The sequence below is a fragment of the Chenopodium quinoa genome, unplaced genomic scaffold, assembly GCF_001683475.1.
Source record: "Chenopodium quinoa cultivar QQ74 unplaced genomic scaffold, ASM168347v1, whole genome shotgun sequence".
Classification (NCBI taxonomy): Eukaryota; Viridiplantae; Streptophyta; class Magnoliopsida; order Caryophyllales; family Amaranthaceae; genus Chenopodium; species Chenopodium quinoa.
Genome location: NW_018743828.1, coordinates 876,481 through 895,545, shown reverse-complemented (window position 1 = coordinate 895,545; position 19,065 = coordinate 876,481). Strand labels below are relative to the sequence as shown.

The window sequence follows — 19,065 nt, the reverse complement described above, 5'->3', positions numbered from 1 at the left end:
CTGCAATGCTGCATCCATTGCCTTACAGTGGTGAAGGATATCAAGTGTGATCGCGACAACTGTAGACATTGCTACTTCAAGGAGGGAGCGTGGGGGAAGATTTAAGAGTATTGATTTTGAATAATATCCACTAAAATAATTACAAAATTTTAAAATAAAGACTTGGTTAATTTAAACTTGGATATTACAAGTTCCCACGATTACCTCTTCCCAGCAGACGACTAGTTTGCTCTAATTTTCATCCATATGATCCTTATGTTTCTAAATTCTCCATTTTCTTCCAAATTCTTCTACAAATTTTCTGGGTTTTCATTCTTTTATTTTTTATTACTTTTATAACTAATTGATCCAATTGTTGGATAGGTTGATATCAAAGTAGACAATTGTGAGCTCTTACAAAATGAAGGGTGTTGTACTTGTTGCACTGGCTGCTACCATTGGTAATTTCCTACAAGGGTGGGATAACGCGATGATTGCTGGTAACATAGCTTCCCTTTTTGCTGTAGTCTGCAGATAAAGATTCATTCTTTATTGTCAACATTTTTGAAGTATGTTTTGGTTGAAGTTGCTTGAATTATCTATTCATTATTAGTTTTCTTAAGCATTGTTATTTATTCATGTTTTGTTATTTATTTATGTTTTAGAATATTTAGTCTTTTGAATATTGTGAAACTTGATTTTCTTACATGATTTTCATGTAGGGGCTATTCTTTACATCAAGAAAGAACTTGAACTATCGACTTCCATGGAGGGACTTGTTGTGGCAATGTCTCTAATTGGAGCCACAGTTATCACAACATGCTCGGGGGCAATATCAGATTGTGTTGGTCGGCGTCCTTTGCTCATACTGTCTGCATTATTCTACTGCGTGGGAAGTTTGGTGATGTTGTGGTCACCTAATGTCTATGTTTTGCTTTTAGCAAGGTTGTTGGATGGTTTCGGAATAGGGTTGGCCGTGACCCAAGTTCCTGTCTATATTTCCGAGACTGCACCACCAGAGATTAGAGGATCTTTAAATACACTTCCTCAGCTTACTGGTTCCGGTGGAATGTTCCTGTCATATTGCTTAATCTTCGGAATGTCACTCATGGCATCACCTAGCTGGAGAATAATGCTTAGTGTTCTTGGAATCCCTTCGGTTTTTTATCTTGTGTTTGCATTCTTCTACTTGCCTGAATCACCAAGGTGGCTTGTCAGCAAGGGAAGGATATCTGAAGCCAAGAAGGAATTAATGAGGTTACGTGGAAATATCGATGTCACAGGTGAATCTCTTACTTAAATTTTTGTTTTATAGTAAATGGCTTACCATAGTTTTGTGACTTTTGTCCTTGTTTTTGGATTCAAGTAGTTTCTAAAGAATCTAGCTGTAACATTCAAGAAGACCTACAGGTTACTTATTTGTCAAATGTGTATGAATCCAATAGTCAGATATGCATGCATACTAAGTGCTGATTAAGTGGTATTGATGTATTATGCTTTCGCGAAGTCTTAGCTCAAAGTTTGAATATGATATTGGAAATGAAACTGTAACCTTTTGTTTGCTAAGTATTAAACGCGAAGACTTAAGTTGATGAATGTGCATTACTTGTAAACTCAAATAATAGTTCAATTCATCCAGAGTGATTTAGCTTGAATTGACTCTTGGTTTCATATTTTCATCTCAATCTATGAATTTTTTAGTTCCTGATCTTTTGAGTTTTTTTTTTTTTGCTCTGTGTATTGACTATCTAAATATTCGCTATCTAAACATAGTAGTCTTAACTTTGAAATACCACGCCCTTTGATTTAGCAACCGGGTTGCTATCCCACCAGGATGGTCACTCCCAGCCAGGAAAAACCTCTTCTTTGAGCCTAGAATTGAATGGCAGGACTCGATGAATCCAGATAAGAAGACGAGCTTGACATTCTCTCAGTGTCTTTACTTCCTTGGATATGCTCTTAAATTCTCCATACTATCCTGCTTAAATGTTTTTGTTTAACATGCTAAGGAATTCTGGTAGAAACAGAACACAGCAAGAAGCTGGCATGTAATACATGGACTTATACTAGAACATTTAACAATTTAATTGTTAAGATTGAGTTTAATGGGAGGATTTAGGGCCTGTTCATATTTACTTATTTTCAGTTCAGTTAAGCTCCAATCAGTTTAGTTCAGTTCAGTTCAGCTCCAATCAGTTCAGTTCAGTTCAGCTCTTAATTTCCCTCTCTCATAAAATATTCATTTCAACTTAGTTCAGTTCAGTTCAGTTTAGCTCCAATCTGTTCAGTTCCAATCAGTTCAGCTCAGTTCAGTTCAGTAAATATGAATATGAACAGACCCTTACTTACAATTTAGATTTCCAACCATCAAAATCACCTGTTCTAATTCAAGATACAAAATATCCTAGAAGATTCTTTGACCGTCAATATGAGTTACTCAATAGATATGCTGTTTTAAACGATAGGAATTGTTTCTACGTAATGTATCTAGCACTAATACTCTCCAAAGAGCGTATGTGTTCAGTCACTATTTATACTGCTATTATTGCTATATTTAAAAGGCATTGGGGTAACCTTGATGCCGGTAGCTTAAATTTATGACTTGATTAAGCAGCTGTTGCTGGTGAATCTGTTTTTAATTCAATAGGTTGCTTTCACAGGTGAATTGGCTTTGCTACTTGAAGGCCTTCATGTTGGGTATGAAACTGCAGTAGCAGATTACATTATAGAACCATCAGAAGAGTACAACATTCGCTACCCTCAGCCTGCAGATTACATTTTAGAACCATCGGAAGAGTACAACATTCGCTACCCTCAGCCTGCAGTTAACATTTTAGAACCATCAGAACAGTACAACATTCGGTACCCTCGGCCTGCAGAACTTGATGCTCTCAGAGATCAGTGGGGTGCTTTCAGAGATCAGTGGGACGAAGATGGGGAAGATGATGAAGGGGAGGATTTTGATGATGATTTGCATGCTCCATTGCTTGCTTCTATGCCTAGGTCTCCTCTTTCACTTCATGGTGGTATTTTCGAGGGAGAGGAAGACTATGTTCAGGGGTCAGGGCTTGTAAATAATCCTAGCTGGAAGGCTCTACTTGAACCAGGAGTCAAGAGGGCATTTGTTGTTGGAATTGGTATTCAGATGTTTCAGCAGGTAAGAAGTCCTACAAACTCCTACTATCTGACAATGAACATCACAGTTGATAAAAGTCTACGTTTGATAAAATTAAAAAACTCAAATTGAGCATTTTCTGCAACTCAAATTGAGCATTCGCTTTTGTTCTATTAGCTACTCTAGATCTCGTCTACTTTGAATCATCATGCATTTATACATAATTTTCTTACTGTTCTTTGATTGTGCAGTTCGCTGGTATAAACGGTGTTCTATATTACACCCCACAAATTCTCGAGGAGGCAGGAGTGGGAGTTCTTCTATCTGATGTAGGGATCAGTTCTACATCTGCCTCATTCCTTATCAGTGCACTGATGACCTTCTTGACGCTTCCTTGCATCGCTATTACTATGAGGCTCATTGATACCTCTGGTAGAAGGTATGCAAAATCTTGTCACCTAATTATGCACCCTGTGACTAAACTTAGTTATCTATTCTAATACTACTATGCTACAGCCGTCCCATCTTAAAGTGTAATATCTGGGTTTTGTTTTTCAGGTCACTGCTGCTTACCACAATTCCCGTGTTGATAGCATCATTGATCATCCTAGTAATTAGCTGCTATGTTAGCATGGGCGACGTGATTCATGCTGTCATCTCAACCACTTGTGTCATTGTATACTTCTGCACATTCGTCATGGGTTATGGACCCATACCAAACTTATTATGTTCTGAGATCTTCCCAATTGGAGTCCGTGGTGTTTGTGTCTCAATCTGTGCCTTAGTTTTCTGGATATGCAATATTATTGTCAACTACACCTTTCCCATGATGCTTACTACTATCGGCTTGGGGGGCATCTTCGCTTTGTATGCTGTTGTTTGTGCCATCTCTTTGGTGTTTGTCTACCTGAAGGTCCCAGAAACAAAGGCTATTCCTCTAGAAGCTATATCAGAGTTTTACAATTGTATTTTACATTAATGCTGCTGACTGAAGGCGAGTAGAATGAATTGATCATAAATGAGCAAAAATTTGACCAGAGAAGTCATTTTCTTGGAGAGATTAGTAATTTTCAGGATGAAAGTAATTTCGATTCAAATACAGTTAATTTTGATCACGACCCTGCTTCTTTGACATTCCTCAGAGCTTTTTAAATTGTCTGAAATACTAAAACATCTACGGAGTTAAATGTTAGGAACATTAGAAGTCATAACTACTGTCACACTTTTTTTCTACAGTGAAGCAGATTTCCATTGTTCATGGACTTTTATGCATTGCACGCACCAATTGCTATAAATACTGAGCAGCTCAAGTTGATAGCTTGAAACAAGGGAGGCTTCATGGCATAAAAAAAAAACACCCCGTTTGGAGAGATTGGTCGAAACTCAATATGAAGGTGTGGCCAGGGCAATCTTGTGAGCAGATCCAGAGTGAATGTTCAGTTATCATACTGATGTTAAGTTGGGGTTCATTCATCCCTTTTAGCTTCTAGATCTCCTACATCCATTGCCTTGCACTTGTTGCTCGACGTCAGGCTCTCACTCATCAAATGTAGTTGAAGTATAGACTTCAACATGCTTACAGGAAATCAAGTGTGAACGTGAAAACTGTACACATTGCTACTTGGCGCTCAGAAGACTTAAATACCAGTTCTTCAAAAAGGGAGAGTAGGGGGAGATCTTAAGGGTATTGTTTTGAGTAACGACCACTAAATTTTGTAACTTAATGAGTATTTATGTACACTGCTGTATGAACTATAAAATGCTTCAGCTCTGACATGCAAAATTTTGCAATAAAATAAAACATTTGGTGATTTTGGTCAGGGATAGAGAGGGGAAGCAGCATACTCAGACTTCATCTTCGGGGGATGCTGCATTGCTGTCTGAATTCTCGGGAAGAGGATCTGATTTGGGAGATTTAGACTCATTTAATTGGCCATTTTGAGTCCTGCTTTCTGCACGATCATGTGATTTCGACTGAGTCCTGTAGGCCCTTTCAAAATCTTTGGCATTCACAGGATCAATAACTAACTTGTTGAATTTTTGCTCCTGCAAAATGTGTCATAACTTGTTTAGGATTCTGAACAAACAGAAGGCATATTTTGGCAACGAATAGCAAAAGAATGATAAATTGAAGTGGGCGATTTGATACACCAGACTGCCAGAGCATCATTAATAAGAGTATAGAAAAGTTTACAATAAAACTCAGTAGAGACAAAATAATGGTGCACGTAAACATCGAGTGGCTTGTATCGTCTATTGGAACAAGTTCAACCATTCAACAGAAAATTTCTAATGCAATCTACTACGACAAAATAATAAATTGACAACAGAACTTGAACAATCCCTCTCTCTTGACAACTGACAAGTGTACTTTTAAAATAATTTCAGAAGTAAAACTATTCTTAAGCCAAAAGAAGCAGAGAGGAAATATTAATTCCACTAACCATAGCCTTGTACAGCAAAATTCTAGCTTAAAATGTTTAATGGTTATCAGATGTCAATTTGTAGGTCAATTAGGTCTACAGTATTATCCAGGTCAAACTCTCAGGCATATTCCAGGTTATAAAAAAGCACAGATCTTGGTGATATATGTCAGATGTTTAGGCATTAGATCACTTAGTCTAAGCTTTTAGAAAGGTATAGTTTCACATATTAGTAGCCGTCTTTGGTAATCTTTACAAATGGGAATGCTACTCAGATTCTTCATCTACATCAAGGTACCTGTATCCAGATTCCAACTCTTGGATAAACCCTGATACATCTTTGACGTATCAACCAAGTACAAAAACCTACACATAATAAGTGGGACACTGACACAGTGGCATAATTGCTAGAAGAGTAACAGAGAGCTCATTCATATTCAAACAAAAGATTTTATGACTGCTACAAATTTGGTTTTCTACTCTGCCAAATAAATGTGACAAGAACTTACACCCTGCAAGGCCTCCAGCTTCTTCTGCAATGCCTCGTGCTCAGCCTGAATGCGAAATGGAACTCCATGCTTTTGATACACATTGTTCTGTGCAAGGTCTTCATCAATATCGCTAACAGTAGTTGCAAAAGGATGATTTGCTGGAATCCACCTGACTGTATCAGGGTCAACATCAGGTGGAATTTCATCCCCTTCCTTAAGAAACACCTTAGGGCGCTTCCACTGATATGCTCTTGATCTTCTTTTCTGATGGATTGCTCGCTGTTCTTCTGTCAGAGTTACTGGGGCCAACCGATAAACCGTTCCACACATCTCTACTGAAGTATTACTGTTGCTTACTTTGATCATAGGATTATTAAATGGGTCTTCATATTTGAGAGGTTTGGAGCTGTAAGAATACATTGCAAGGAAACAGACATCAATTACATGCATCACTTGCACTCTTAAGTCATTGCAACATTCCCTCATTCAAATATAATAGGCCAAATGACTTCTAGCATCAAACCTAAAAACTATACAAAAATTGATAATATGTAGATTTTTCTAAGTTGCATCTAACAAGGGTTAAGAAGAAAGAACAAGGTATTAAGCTTTACAAAGAATAGGCACAAAAAACATGAAAACACATTCAGTGCTAGCTTATGGAGAGGTAACAAAGGCTAAATAGTAGAGATCAGACTCATACATGCCTCTTCTATCAGATCTGAGCTGGCCACGTCTAACAAGATCTGCCACAGAGCCAGGACTAGTGTCCCTCAACTGTCTTGCCACATAAATTCTCACAGCAATAATCAGGCACGTAGTTGCAATAAAAAATCCAAGTATTAAGTTTACTCCAGAATGTTTATTGATCTGATAAACAAAGAATCATCAGGTTAACTGCTGAAAGATCAAAATTTAATGCAGCAATGCAAAAATCTTATGTCACCTTAATGTCCTTAAATGAAGAGCATATTGTTGTACACGAATAGAATATCACCGATATAATTTGACAAGTTCAATTCAAGATGGCAATAATAAGTGATTATACATCCACTCACATTAAAAGCCAAGGCAAGCACCATAACTCATAAAATATACATTAGGAGCTAGGAGTGCAAAAGCTTAACACAGCTATATCTACAAAATGATTGGTAGTTAATTCTACAGAAATGACCGGACTTGTAAACTTCCATTTCCTTTTCCCTTCACATCTTTGTTTATCGCCCTAAATCAACCTCATACCATGTACAATGGGGGAATTAATGCGACTGGATTCAAGAGATACACTTTCCAAAAAAAACTTGCATAAAAGACTATGTTATTGCATCACACACATTCATTCCAACATCTCTTCCCCTGTAAAAAGCTGAAAGTATTACTCAAAAATTGATAACTAATATCATCACTTCCATGGAATGACACAACCTCGAATCCCCATCGATATGTAGTGGGGAGCATGAGAGTTTAGGTAGAAATAAATTTTAGACAAGATTAACAAGAACATCCATCCTCGCCACGAAATTAAACTCCTAAAGAGATTCAACAGCTTCGAAAGTAGCCACCCACTAGCTTTAAAGATTTGCAATAAAAACACCATTTACCATTTCCGAATCCTTGCTACAATTACTGACACGAAACTATCATAATTCATGAGTACAATAGCTCCCCACCCCAACCAGGCTGCATTGCATTCGACGCTAATAAGTTCATGCTATCAACTTATCAAGTACCCAATTACTAGTTACAACCTAGATTTTGAGGTTTAAGACTACATAATAGAAAGTGCAAAACTCCTCCTTTCCTAAACTATTATCAACAATTTACAGACTATTAACTATCCTCATTCCAAGTACCATACCAAAACATATAATAAACAAAAAAAATAATTCTCCAATTCAATTCTTAGAAATTCTCAACAACATTTTAGCACAAATTAATAAATAATCGAGCATATTATATGATTATAACAGAAACTGACCACGACAACAACAGGAGGAAGAGAAGCAACAGCTTGTTGAAGTTTCTGGAAAGATTTTCCCAAATTGAAAGCACTTCGCTCACTTGGACCAGAATCGGACTGAGTCGAAACGGTGGAATCGGTAGTAGAAGCAGTCAACACGAGTTTTCCGCCATGATTTCTGGAACGATTGAGCTTGAAATTGGCATAATCAAATCCAAGTTCAGTTCTGAGCTCAATTCCAACGCCATTGCTACAAATTCGATGCTAATTGAAGAAACAGAAAAAATTGCAGGCAATTCAATATCAATTAGTATTATGAAATTCGAAATCAAAGAGGAGGAGAGAGAAAGAAAGTGGTACCTGAGAAGAGAGAGAGTGGAATCGGAGGGAGCACAAAGACGCCATTTTTGGCAGGGAAGAAGCCAAAACATTCACATTCACATTCACAAACATCATCGAAATTTTGGAATTAGATTTTTAGGGCTTTTATTTTTATTTTTATTTTTATTTTTTAAAAAGGATCAGCAATTTTTACTCAAGAACACTTGTAAAATTTTTAGAGTGAATTTTATGGTACAATTCCACATTATATTGAAGAACTAGATTAAATTATTTAAATAATTTTATTATTATGCATATCAAATAATTTTGTTATAAAAAAAAATTAATTTTATCATTTGTGTAAAAATGAGTGACAAATATTTATATTTATTTTTATTTTTTTTGAAACCAAGTGGAAAATATTTTTTAATAAAAAATGTATAGTGTAGATTAAAATAATAATTATTAATTAGTCAAAAAATAATAATAATAATTATTATTATTATTTAAAAAATTAAAATAATAATGACAATTAATGACATCATCAATAAAAATGGAGGGAAAATTTTTAATGTGAGAATAAGACCCTGTTTGATTCACCTTAATTTTGCTGAACTGAAATTATTTTTACTGAACTAAACTTATTTTTACTGAACTGAACTTAATTTTACTGAACTGAATTTATTTTTACTGAACTTAAATTATTTTTACTAAACTGAAAATATTTTTACTGATTTTCTATTATAATTCTTTTTTAAGAAAACTGAATTTTACTGAACTGAACTTATTTTTACTGAACTAAAATTATTTTTACTGAACTGAAATTAATTTTACTGAATTGAACTTATTTTTACTGAACTGAAATTATTTTTACTTAATATTATTTTTTTTAAGGTGAAAAAAACAGGGCCTAACACGTAGGATAATTTAAGGGATGATGATGTCAGCAATGTTTTGTTTAAGTAATAGTTAATAGAAGTGAGAATTCCAAATTAGATCATGTGCACAAGTAGAAGCATGTCTAGATTTATCGCCATAGAATACGGTAAATACAAATTAAGTGACAAATTTACAACTTACTCCGTAGTCAACAAAGATAATCAATCAACAATTTTATTTTTATTTTTTTCATAATAAAATCAACATATATGAGGTTGAACCGAGTATAAGCTTATCACGTGATTTTATCATGGTGATAAACTTGTACCTTCTTCCCAAATAGCACACCAATACAAGTTCAAAGTACGAGTACTACACTTTCCAATACATAAATGATACAGTATTAAACAATTATTATACAAAGTTGTCATTTTACAATAAAAACCTCTAATCATGTATTCGTAAAAGTAGTTGGTTAATACTACTATGTATGTTTATTCAAAATATCTATAAGCCTATAAAAGGCAAGAGATGAGCATACCACAACACCAACATTGATAATGATATTATTGATGCATACACGCATTATTGTTAACAAGTTCGTGGAAAGCAATCAGTATAACATAGACTAAAGTTTAAGATGTTGAAATAACATAACCCCTTTACCCCAATAACAAGCAGCTTTTGCTTATTTTGTAGTTTTGATCCTGAAGATACCCTCAAATTAAATGCTGCATTTTAGATCCTTCAGAATCTCTTGTTTGTGCACACTTTGGGAGAAAAAGATCCTTAGCAACCATGGTTCCAACATCTAATCACAAATGAGCAAGTATAAACCCATTACAGCGTGTTATTTGGTAAATGTGTGCACACTTGCTAATTTGTATGAGATACTCATATGAGTCCACGCACAATATCAATTTACTTGCATCGCAACATATATCATTTGTTGGAGCATTTCCAATAATAATGTTATGTGTGAGAGGTTATCTCGCATAGAAAGAATACGAAAGTGATGTATTGTTTATATATTGTAAGCAATTGGATATGAGTTATCAGATGGGCCTTAGTGGTGTTTTACACAAGTGGGCTAAGTGGCTTAGGTATCCCAAAAACGTGTTCTTTTAGGAAAGTGCTCTTCGTACACGCCTCGATCCTCTCGGTAACACTAAGCTCTGCACTAACCTTTCCACATTGAAGGTTTCCCTTCTCTGAATCTTCGAAGATACGATATTCCAAATCAGCCAAAATTTAATCATAACCAATACATGTATGAACATTACTTTCCCTTATTTAGGAAAGCCTCTACATAAGGAAAAATGAGATAGAGGGGTTGAAAAAATACAGAAGAATGTGAAGAAAGATATGTAACAATAAGAGTACAAAGTATTTGTACACAGGTTATCACGGCGTTGTGTTTTCCAGGGAAGCAGGCTATACAGTCATTTGCTTCATATATTGGCTTACTGTTGGCAAACAGATCAGCATATTGCAAAATTGTTAATCCTTCTTGGGATCGATTAGGAACGGAATAACATCTGTTAACTGCTTTTCTCTGGTGGAATTACTTGCAAGAGCTCAACGTTTAGATTAAATGTAGCTCCAGGCTGCAGTCACAAGGCAAAGAGGATGAACATAGCCCGTATTGAAGATAAATGTCAGAATTTCAAAACACTGAACCAAGAAATTCAGTTCATGCTATAGTCTTAATAAATATTTTAAATGACAAACAGACTGATGTTTCTTTTGTTCATTATCTAAGTTCAATATGATGGGTTATGGAAAGTGAATCATAGCTGTTTTCTATGTATTCAACCAAATTTGAACATTCTCACAAATGCAAAAAAGCCAAAGAAAGAGAAGTCTAAGTGAGATGAAAATTTGACATGATTTTAATAATAAACTCTAATGTCAGCTTTTGTTTCAAATGAATCATGCAATAAAATTGAACAAAGCTGATCAAATAATGCAAGTACTTATAAAAAAATTACCGGAATCTCATTTGACCCTTTCTTCCCATATCCGAGTTCTGGGGGAACTATTGTGTAAAATAAGCGGAATTGTGTTTTTGGTTTCCAATTTCTGTCCGTTTATTACTCTTGGTTATCATTACATTTATACACAAAGAGCTATGATAAATAAGGAAATACAGCTAAGCAGAATATATTCCTAACATAATTACAACCTAATTAACTCCTTTGATTAAGGAGAATCACTTATTTCCTACACTCCCCCTCAAGTTGGGCATCCAGTACTCCAATGCCTAACTTGCTAAGTGCTTCTTTAAAGGCCTCAGAGTTGACCGCTTTGGTCAAGATATCTGCCAGTTGATCTTTTGATCGAACAAATGGAAGTTCAACAATTCCCCCTTCTAATTTCTCTTTGATGAAGTGTCGATCAATTTCTACATGTTTCGTTCTATCATGTTGCACTGGATTTTCCGAAATCCTTATAGCTGCTTTGTTATCACAAAACAGTTTACATGCTGTCTTCTGAGGAAAGCCAAGTTCATTCATTAGCTTCCGAATCCATAGAATTTCAGTTATCCCTTTTGCAATTCCTCTGAATTCTGCTTCTGCGCTTGATAAGGCTACAACATTCTGCTTCTTACTTCTCCAAGTGACCAGATTTCCTCCTACCAAGGTAAAGTACCCTGAAGTCGATTTTCTACCATCCCGGTCTCCTGCCCAATCTGCATCAGTGTATGCAACTAAATCCAGGTTATCATTCTTGTCAAAGTAGATCCCAGTGGTGCTAGTATTTTTCAGGTATCTCAATATTCTCATTACAGCTGTCATGTGGTGAACTTGAGGCATATGCATAAATCTACTCACAACCCCTACTGCGTAGGCAATATCTGGCCTTGTGTGGGCTAGATAAATGAGTTTCCCTACAATCTTCTGATACTGTTCTCTGTTGGTTGCTTTCTCTCCTTCTAAGATTTGAAGTCCATGATTTGCAACAATCGGTGTTTCTGCTGGTTTACACCCTAACATTCCTGTTTCGGCCAATAGATCAAGTATATATTTCCTTTGATGAATAAAGATCCCTTGTTTAGATCTTAGTACTTCTATTCCTAGGAAATATTTCAGGTTACCCAAATCTTTCATTTCAAATTCCTGGAACAGTTTTTTCTTCAAATTAGTTATTTCTTCCTCATCGTCACCAGTAATGATCATATCATCCACATAGATGATTAAGCATGTGATTTTTCCCTTTGTTTTCTTCAAAAATAGAGTATGATCAGAGTTACTTTGAGAGTACCCAAAAACTTTCATGGCCTTTGTAAATCTCCCAAACCATGCCCTAGGAGATTGTTTTAAGCCATATAGAGCCTTCTTCAATCTGCACCCTTCTCCTACTTCAAATGTTTCAGCATATCCTGGGGGAGCTTCCATGTAGACTTCTTCAGCAAGGTTCCCGTGAAGGAAAGCGTTTTTTACATCGAATTGATAAAGAGGCCAATCTTGGTTTGCTGCAATAGAGAACAGAACCCGAATAGTATCTAATTTTGCTACTGGTGAAAAAGTCTCCGAATAGTCAATTCCATATGTCTGAGTGTAACCTTTTGCTACCAGCCTTGCTTTGTGTCTCTCAATTGTACCATCTGCCCGGTACTTCACAGTAAAAACCCACTTGCACCCCACAGTTCTTTTTCCCTTTGGGAGAACACATTTCTCCCAAGTTTCATTCTTCTCTAGAGCCAAGTATTCATCTTCCATAGCCTTTCTCCAATCCTTACTAGCAAGAGCTTCTTCCACTGTTTTAGGAATCTCAGTAGAGTATAGGGAAGCTGTAAATGCGATAGCATTACTGGCAAGATTCTCGTTGCTGATTTTTCCTATAGGATATCTGGATCGGGAATCCTCATATTCTGGATCATACCTCTTTGGAGGAACTCCTCTAGTTCTCCTAGGAGGTAACTCATATCTGTTCGGACAATTTTCACTAGGAACAACAGGATCAGTTATAGGTAAATCACAAAGGTCAGAATTTTCTGTGTTTACCTCACTTGATATAACTACATCCTCGGTTGGATGCTCAGTAGGTGAATCTGGTGTGGACTGAAGAGGAGATGAGGGAACTGTTACCTCTGGAGAAGCAACATCGGTGGTACTGTCTACTTGGGTTGTTGGATCCTCAAGGTCCATCACTTCTGGATATGTCAACCAGCTAAGGTCATCACTACTAGTCTCCCCCTGAGGACCAGGCTGGGTGTAATAATAGGATTTTTCAAAAAACTCACAGTCAAGGGTAGTGTGTATTTTCCTTGTAGTCGGATCATAGCATCGGTATCCTTTCTGGTGAACCCCATATCCGATAAAGACACATTTAATAGCCCTTGGTTCCAGTTTGTTTCTATAAATCTTTGGTAGGTGGACATATACAACACATCCAAACACTCTTGGTGGTAGGGAGTGAGAGGATGGGATGGTGGTGTGTGAAGAAAGGGTGTCAAGGGGAGTTTCGTAGTCAAGGGTTTTTGTGGGAAGTCTGTTTGTAAGGTATGTGGAGGTAGCTATGGCTTCAGGCCAAAGAAAAACAGGAACTCCCGATTCAATCATAATTGCCCTTGTAATTTCTAATAAAGTCCTGTTTTTCCTTTCTGCTACTCCATTTTGTTGAGGGGTATCACGACAGGATGTTTGGTGAACAAGTCCCTGGTCAGCAATATATTGTTCCATATCTAGGTTTATATATTCCCCCCCATTATCTGATCTAAGAATTTGTGGTTTTGCATTAAATTGGGTACGAATCATATTATAGTATTTAACAAATACATCAAATACTTCAGATTTGTGTTTCAAGAAATATACCCAACTCATACGAGTACAGTCATCCACAAATAAAACAAAGTATGAAAAATTATGGATTGCAAACTCTGGGGCAGGACCCCAAACATCTGAGTGAATAAGCATAAAAGGTTTGATAGCATGAGTCAAACTAGGAGAATAAGTATGTTTATGACTTTTGGCTAAGGCACACGATTCACAGTCCAAAGTTACATCAATGTTTTTAAAAGAAGGAAATAGTCGTTTAAGATAACCTACAGAAGGGTGACCTAGCCGGCGATGCCACATCCATAGTTGATATTCCGGGGACCCATGAGCAAGCAAAGCATTGCCGTGTTGAGTCGCCTCATCCAAGAAGTACAATCCTCCTCGTTCAGTACCACTCCCAATAATCCGTCCCGTCTGAGCTTCCTGTACCATACAACCAGAGGATGTTAGTAAAACAGTACAATCAAGTTCCTTAGTTAATTGACTAACAGATAAGAGTTTATGAGAAAGACTAGGAATTAAAAGACAGTCGTTTAAATGAATATTGGGTGAAACATCAACTTTTCCGGCTCGATCAATAGGAATTAATTCCCCATTAGCAGTTTGTATTTGGGTACGTTTAGTGGGATGGAAAGATATAAAGTCGGATGGGTCATAAGACATAGTGTCTGTTGCCCCACAATCTAAAATCCAGCCCATTGATTTACATAAGAGGCCCATATTTCCGGATTGGATAAATGAGTTTTCTGAATTTTTATCTGAATAAAAGGAATTTCTTGGTTGGGTTTCAATGTGGGTCGTGTGTTTTTGATGGGAATTAATAGGAGTTGAAATTGTGGGTTGTTTTATTGTGTGGGCCATAGGTTTTTGATGGAAATTCTTTGAGAAACCCTCAAATTCCTTTGCCTCCTCGTAAATAGTTTCTTTTCCAGAAACTTTCCCAAACCTTTCATCCTCTTCCGTCACTTTCCCTTTCTCTTTCATTGCTTCACCATGAAAATTGGCGATGAGGTTGATACCTGTACCTGTTGATTTTCCGGGTGTGTTTTTGGTTGTGGGTGAGCTTCCATCGTCACCGTTGATTTCCCTTTCAGAAGCAACAAAATTTGCCTTGCCACCGGTCCGGTTTCCGGTAGCCTTGGCGGCGGCTTTTCGTTGTCTCAATTCGTCCCACCACTCAGGGTAACCGATGAGTTTAAAACACCCACTCTTGGTGTGTTTGGTTCCCCCGCAGTGGCTGCATTTTAACATCGTCTTGTCTTCTAACCGGGATGACTTTTCCGACCGGTTTTGCGCCACCAAGCCACTCCCAATTTCTGAGGGACTCTGTCCCGATGATGAGTCGCCGGTCATTATGCCGCGACGGGCAATTTCCCGTCGAATTGTAGCATAAGCGGCATCTAGGGTTGGGAGTGGGTCTAAATACAGTAAATCCCTTTTCTCTTTGTCCAAAGAATTATCAATTCCGGCTAGGAATTGATAAAGCCGTTGTCTCTGAATGAAAGAATTGAACAGAGTAATGTCCTCTGAACATTTCATCGGATTTGGCATTCGTCTGTCAATTTCCTTCCATAATATATTCAGTTTACTGAAATACATTTCTATGGTGTCTCTCCCTTGTTTAATTGATGCTGCCTTCAAGTTCAGATCATAGATTTGAAGTTCGTCTCTCCCACTACTCAAGAGAGTCTCTATTCCTTTCCAGAGATCTCTGGAAGTTTTATAATCAAGGAATTGATTAACTAGATCTCCGTCGATATTCTCGATTATCCACGAGAACACTATTGAGTCCCGTTGGGCCCATTGGGCGTATTCTGGGTTGTCTGATGTTAAAGGGTTGCCTGTGATGTGGTCGAGTCTTCCTCGGCCACCAATTGCAATTTGCATCAACTTACACCATTTGGTGTAATTTGTGTAATTGAGTTTTTCTGAAATACGCACACTTTGTGCATTTCCAGATTCTGGGTTGATTGGGTTTTTGTTTAATTTTTGAAACATCTGGAACATTTGTTCCATCTGCTCTATTGAAATCAGTTTTTTGTTGTCGTCCGGTGAGTCCCCCATTTTAAGGTAACCTTCCGGTAGATGATGAGACTAAATAGGTTTCGGTTTCCCGAAGATCGGAACCTTACGGCTCTGATACCATGTGTAAAATAAGCGGAATTGTGTTTTTGGTTTCCAATTTCTGTCCGTTTATTACTCTTGGTTATCATTACATTTATACACAAAGAGCTATGATAAATAAGGAAATACAGCTAAGCAGAATATATTCCTAACATAATTACAACCTAATTAACTCCTTTGATTAAGGAGAATCACTTATTTCCTACAACTATCACAGTCCTCTATTGCATTCGAAGCCAAACACCCATAAGAGAGGGGGAGTGAGATCAGAGAGATAGAGGAGAATGTGAGAACTTAGCTTGTGAATAATATCCGAAGGTTGTCAACATAAAATAATTAAGACTATTATAAGATATATGCGGTTTAGAAGATGAGGGAAGAACACTGCACCTTGCCTCCCAGTTTCATTCCTTCAACAATACTGTACAAAGCTGGAGGAGGTTTAGGAGCTGCCTGGGCAGAAAATAATCCATTTGGGTTATCAACAAACTCGCGCTTCCGTTCTCTTCCAGGAGTAGAGCCGACTTGGAATACATATGGCTGCAAAATGTGAATGAAGAAATGCAGAAGCTGAGTATTGCACTGCAGACAACACACTATACTGATACTTGGAAGTTGTAATAGGGCATAGGCCGGAAAAGGTTTTTGAGTGAATTGACAATAAAGCATAAGCTTCTATAAAAGATAGAAGAAACAAAATATATATATATATATATATATATATATATATATATACAAGAAAGCTGGGCAATAGTCCAATATTACTATCTTCAAAATGCCAATTATAAAACATCAATTACTAAAGTGACAATATAAGGAAAGAAATGGGCAAAAAAAATAATAACCTGTGCGATGATCCGGTTCCCAGCCAAAAGCTTAGATTCTCGACTTGAGACAGCTGTTATTCCGCGATATACACAATCAAAATGAACCTGTAAACCATAACCCCAGAGTAAGCTATTTGAAATAATACATGAAGAGGCACAAAAAATCAAAAGTATAGCATACCTGAACTATTGATCCCTTTACAGCCACTGGTCCCCTCCCTTCATCAATATCATAGTACTTTAATCCATCAGCTGCTTCCAAATTCACACAAAGTTCATGTTTAGGTGAGCTTACAGAAATACTAGGAAGAGGAACAGGAGGGACGGGGTGAGGGAAAAACTATATCTCGACCAAGAAAGAGACTAATTGACTATAATGGCCAAAACAAAGCAGTCTAGAAGGAAGTAATACAGATAGATCCTACAGTATCATCTTGATGAAAAGCCAACTCTTTAAAATAGCAACAAATCCTACATGATTTAAAGCAATTAATTTCCAAATCTCTATTTTCGTTTCACTTTTTGACTCTAATGGCCTCTTCCCTGCCTCTTCTCTAACAAGAGTTACAACACACCAATGAAGGAGAAAAGGTAATAAAAAAAGAATAGTTGTGCTGCATAATTCTACAAAAGTACTGAAATTGAAAACATTGTAGTGTTGCTGCTGCACTTATGTCCTCATCTCTCAACCAAAGTTTAGGAGTAAAATGTCGCCAAGCCTATGCACTTATATTGGATCGAAATTACATTGGCCACTAATTGAGGGTTTGCAAACAGCCATTTGCTGGCTTCAAGTAGTTCAAAAAAATCTGCATACGTATTGACTTCGCCAAAGGGATGCCATCAACACAATATAAGTTGGCTGTCGTTGCAGAATTTTTTGGATTATATTATACTCCGTATGTTATACACCTCCATTATTGTCTTACTCTGACAATCTAATTTAACATTCTGCATGTATAAAAGTATAACAACTAGACACCTAAATAGACTTTACTTTGTGCATGATGCTTTATATTTGTTGAACTATCAGAAATTAGAAACAAATCCAACTCTGATCAACAGGTCAATGAAGTATATATCCTGCAAATGGAGGTTTCACTGTTTCAAGGAGGTCCAATTTTATGAAATAGAAACCCAACATCAAAACCAACAATCTTATGAACCATTAAAAAAATCATTCGAGATGCACATAAATTTTCAGTTCCACCCTCAAAAGTCCAATATCACATCAATTATCAGGATAACCTAACTTGACACAAAATTACAGACAAAAACCCACCAAGAAAGCAAAAGTTTGCAACTTTATAAGATGCAAAATCAACAAAAGAACAAATTGACATTGCATAAGATACATCAAATTCAATCAATTATTCATTCCCACTAAAAATTCAATCATACCCACATGAGAAAATCATCAAAATAGTGCCAAAAACAGCTAAAAATATCATCATGCAGTATTATAATAGAAAGAAATAAAGTAAGAAATAAATCAAGAATTAAAGAAGTACACTAACAGCTAGTAAGATAATCTTCAAGAGGGATGGTTTTTCTGCTCCTTCTCTCTCTTGCAAAGGAAGGAGGAGGCAATGAAATGAGGGTAATTGACAGCAAAGGAGTTAGAATTGCACATCTTCTTCTGGAAAATGGTGTGGAAAGAGGAAGAATCACTGCTTGTTCATCCTTATTATTAGGCTTTGTTTGGGTTTCTCTGCATTTTGAGATGATTTGATGCTGGGAAATTGCCCATTTGCCTAATGTGTGTGTCATTTTTTGGAGTCAATCTTTAACCAAATTTCATGCCTATCTTTAGTTATCCAAACAGCTTGTGCAATGTGTAGTGTCCCCCACATAACTAAATTAAAGGGTAGCCTTTCTAGTTTATGATTGTGATCCAAATTTGAGGTTTGTATAGGGGTTGTATTTAGGCTATGTTCGGTTCATCTTATCCAATTTAATTTAGTTTCCTTTTTTTTTCTAAACTAATCATGACTTGGTTGAATATGAATTTTTCACTTATGCCTATATGAAGATAGGTCGAGCGTAATATTAAAGGCTTGTTCATTTCAGCTTAATTTTATTTCAATTCAGTTAATTTAAGTTCAGTTCAGTCCAGCTCCAAACAGTTTGATTTAGTTTAGTTCAGTTCAGCTCCCAATTTCCTT

General features: G+C 36.6%; 3 protein-coding genes across 4 annotated transcripts; 1 reads left to right on the top strand and 2 right to left on the bottom strand.

Annotated features, from left to right (window-relative positions):
* Positions 1–201: 201 nt before the first annotated feature.
* Positions 202–4,073, top strand: LOC110685586 (monosaccharide-sensing protein 2-like). Its single transcript, XM_021862140.1, has 5 exons — positions 202–479; positions 702–1,262; positions 2,640–3,136; positions 3,346–3,533; positions 3,653–4,073. The coding sequence occupies exons 1-5, from the start codon at positions 401–403 to the stop codon at positions 4,071–4,073; spliced, it is 1,746 nt and encodes a 581-aa protein (XP_021717832.1). The 5' UTR covers positions 202–400.
* A 79-nt stretch (positions 4,074–4,152) lies between these two features.
* Positions 4,153–8,619, bottom strand: LOC110685534 (protein MULTIPLE CHLOROPLAST DIVISION SITE 1-like). The gene is made up of 5 exons (XM_021862074.1): positions 8,329–8,619; positions 7,987–8,232; positions 6,712–6,878; positions 6,027–6,414; positions 4,153–5,140 (listed from the first exon to the last, which is right to left on the bottom strand). The coding sequence occupies exons 1-5, from the start codon at positions 8,422–8,424 to the stop codon at positions 4,940–4,942; spliced, it is 1,098 nt and encodes a 365-aa protein (XP_021717766.1). The 5' UTR covers positions 8,425–8,619; the 3' UTR covers positions 4,153–4,939.
* A 1,782-nt stretch (positions 8,620–10,401) lies between these two features.
* On the bottom strand, positions 10,402–18,805 carry LOC110685533 (peptidyl-prolyl cis-trans isomerase FKBP18, chloroplastic-like). Of its 2 annotated transcripts, none has more exons than XM_021862072.1 (7): positions 18,418–18,805; positions 17,082–17,155; positions 16,919–17,005; positions 16,464–16,613; positions 16,282–16,294; positions 11,160–11,206; positions 10,402–10,775 (listed from the first exon to the last, which is right to left on the bottom strand). In XM_021862072.1, exons 1-7 carry the CDS (start codon positions 18,668–18,670, stop codon positions 10,710–10,712), a joined length of 690 nt encoding a protein of 229 aa, XP_021717764.1. In that variant the 5' UTR covers positions 18,671–18,805; the 3' UTR covers positions 10,402–10,709. The 2 variants fall into 2 exon arrangements, with proteins under 2 accessions (XP_021717764.1, XP_021717765.1); XM_021862073.1 differs by having other exon boundaries at positions 17,082–17,152; positions 18,418–18,796.
* Between the last annotated feature and the right edge of the window lie 260 nt (positions 18,806–19,065).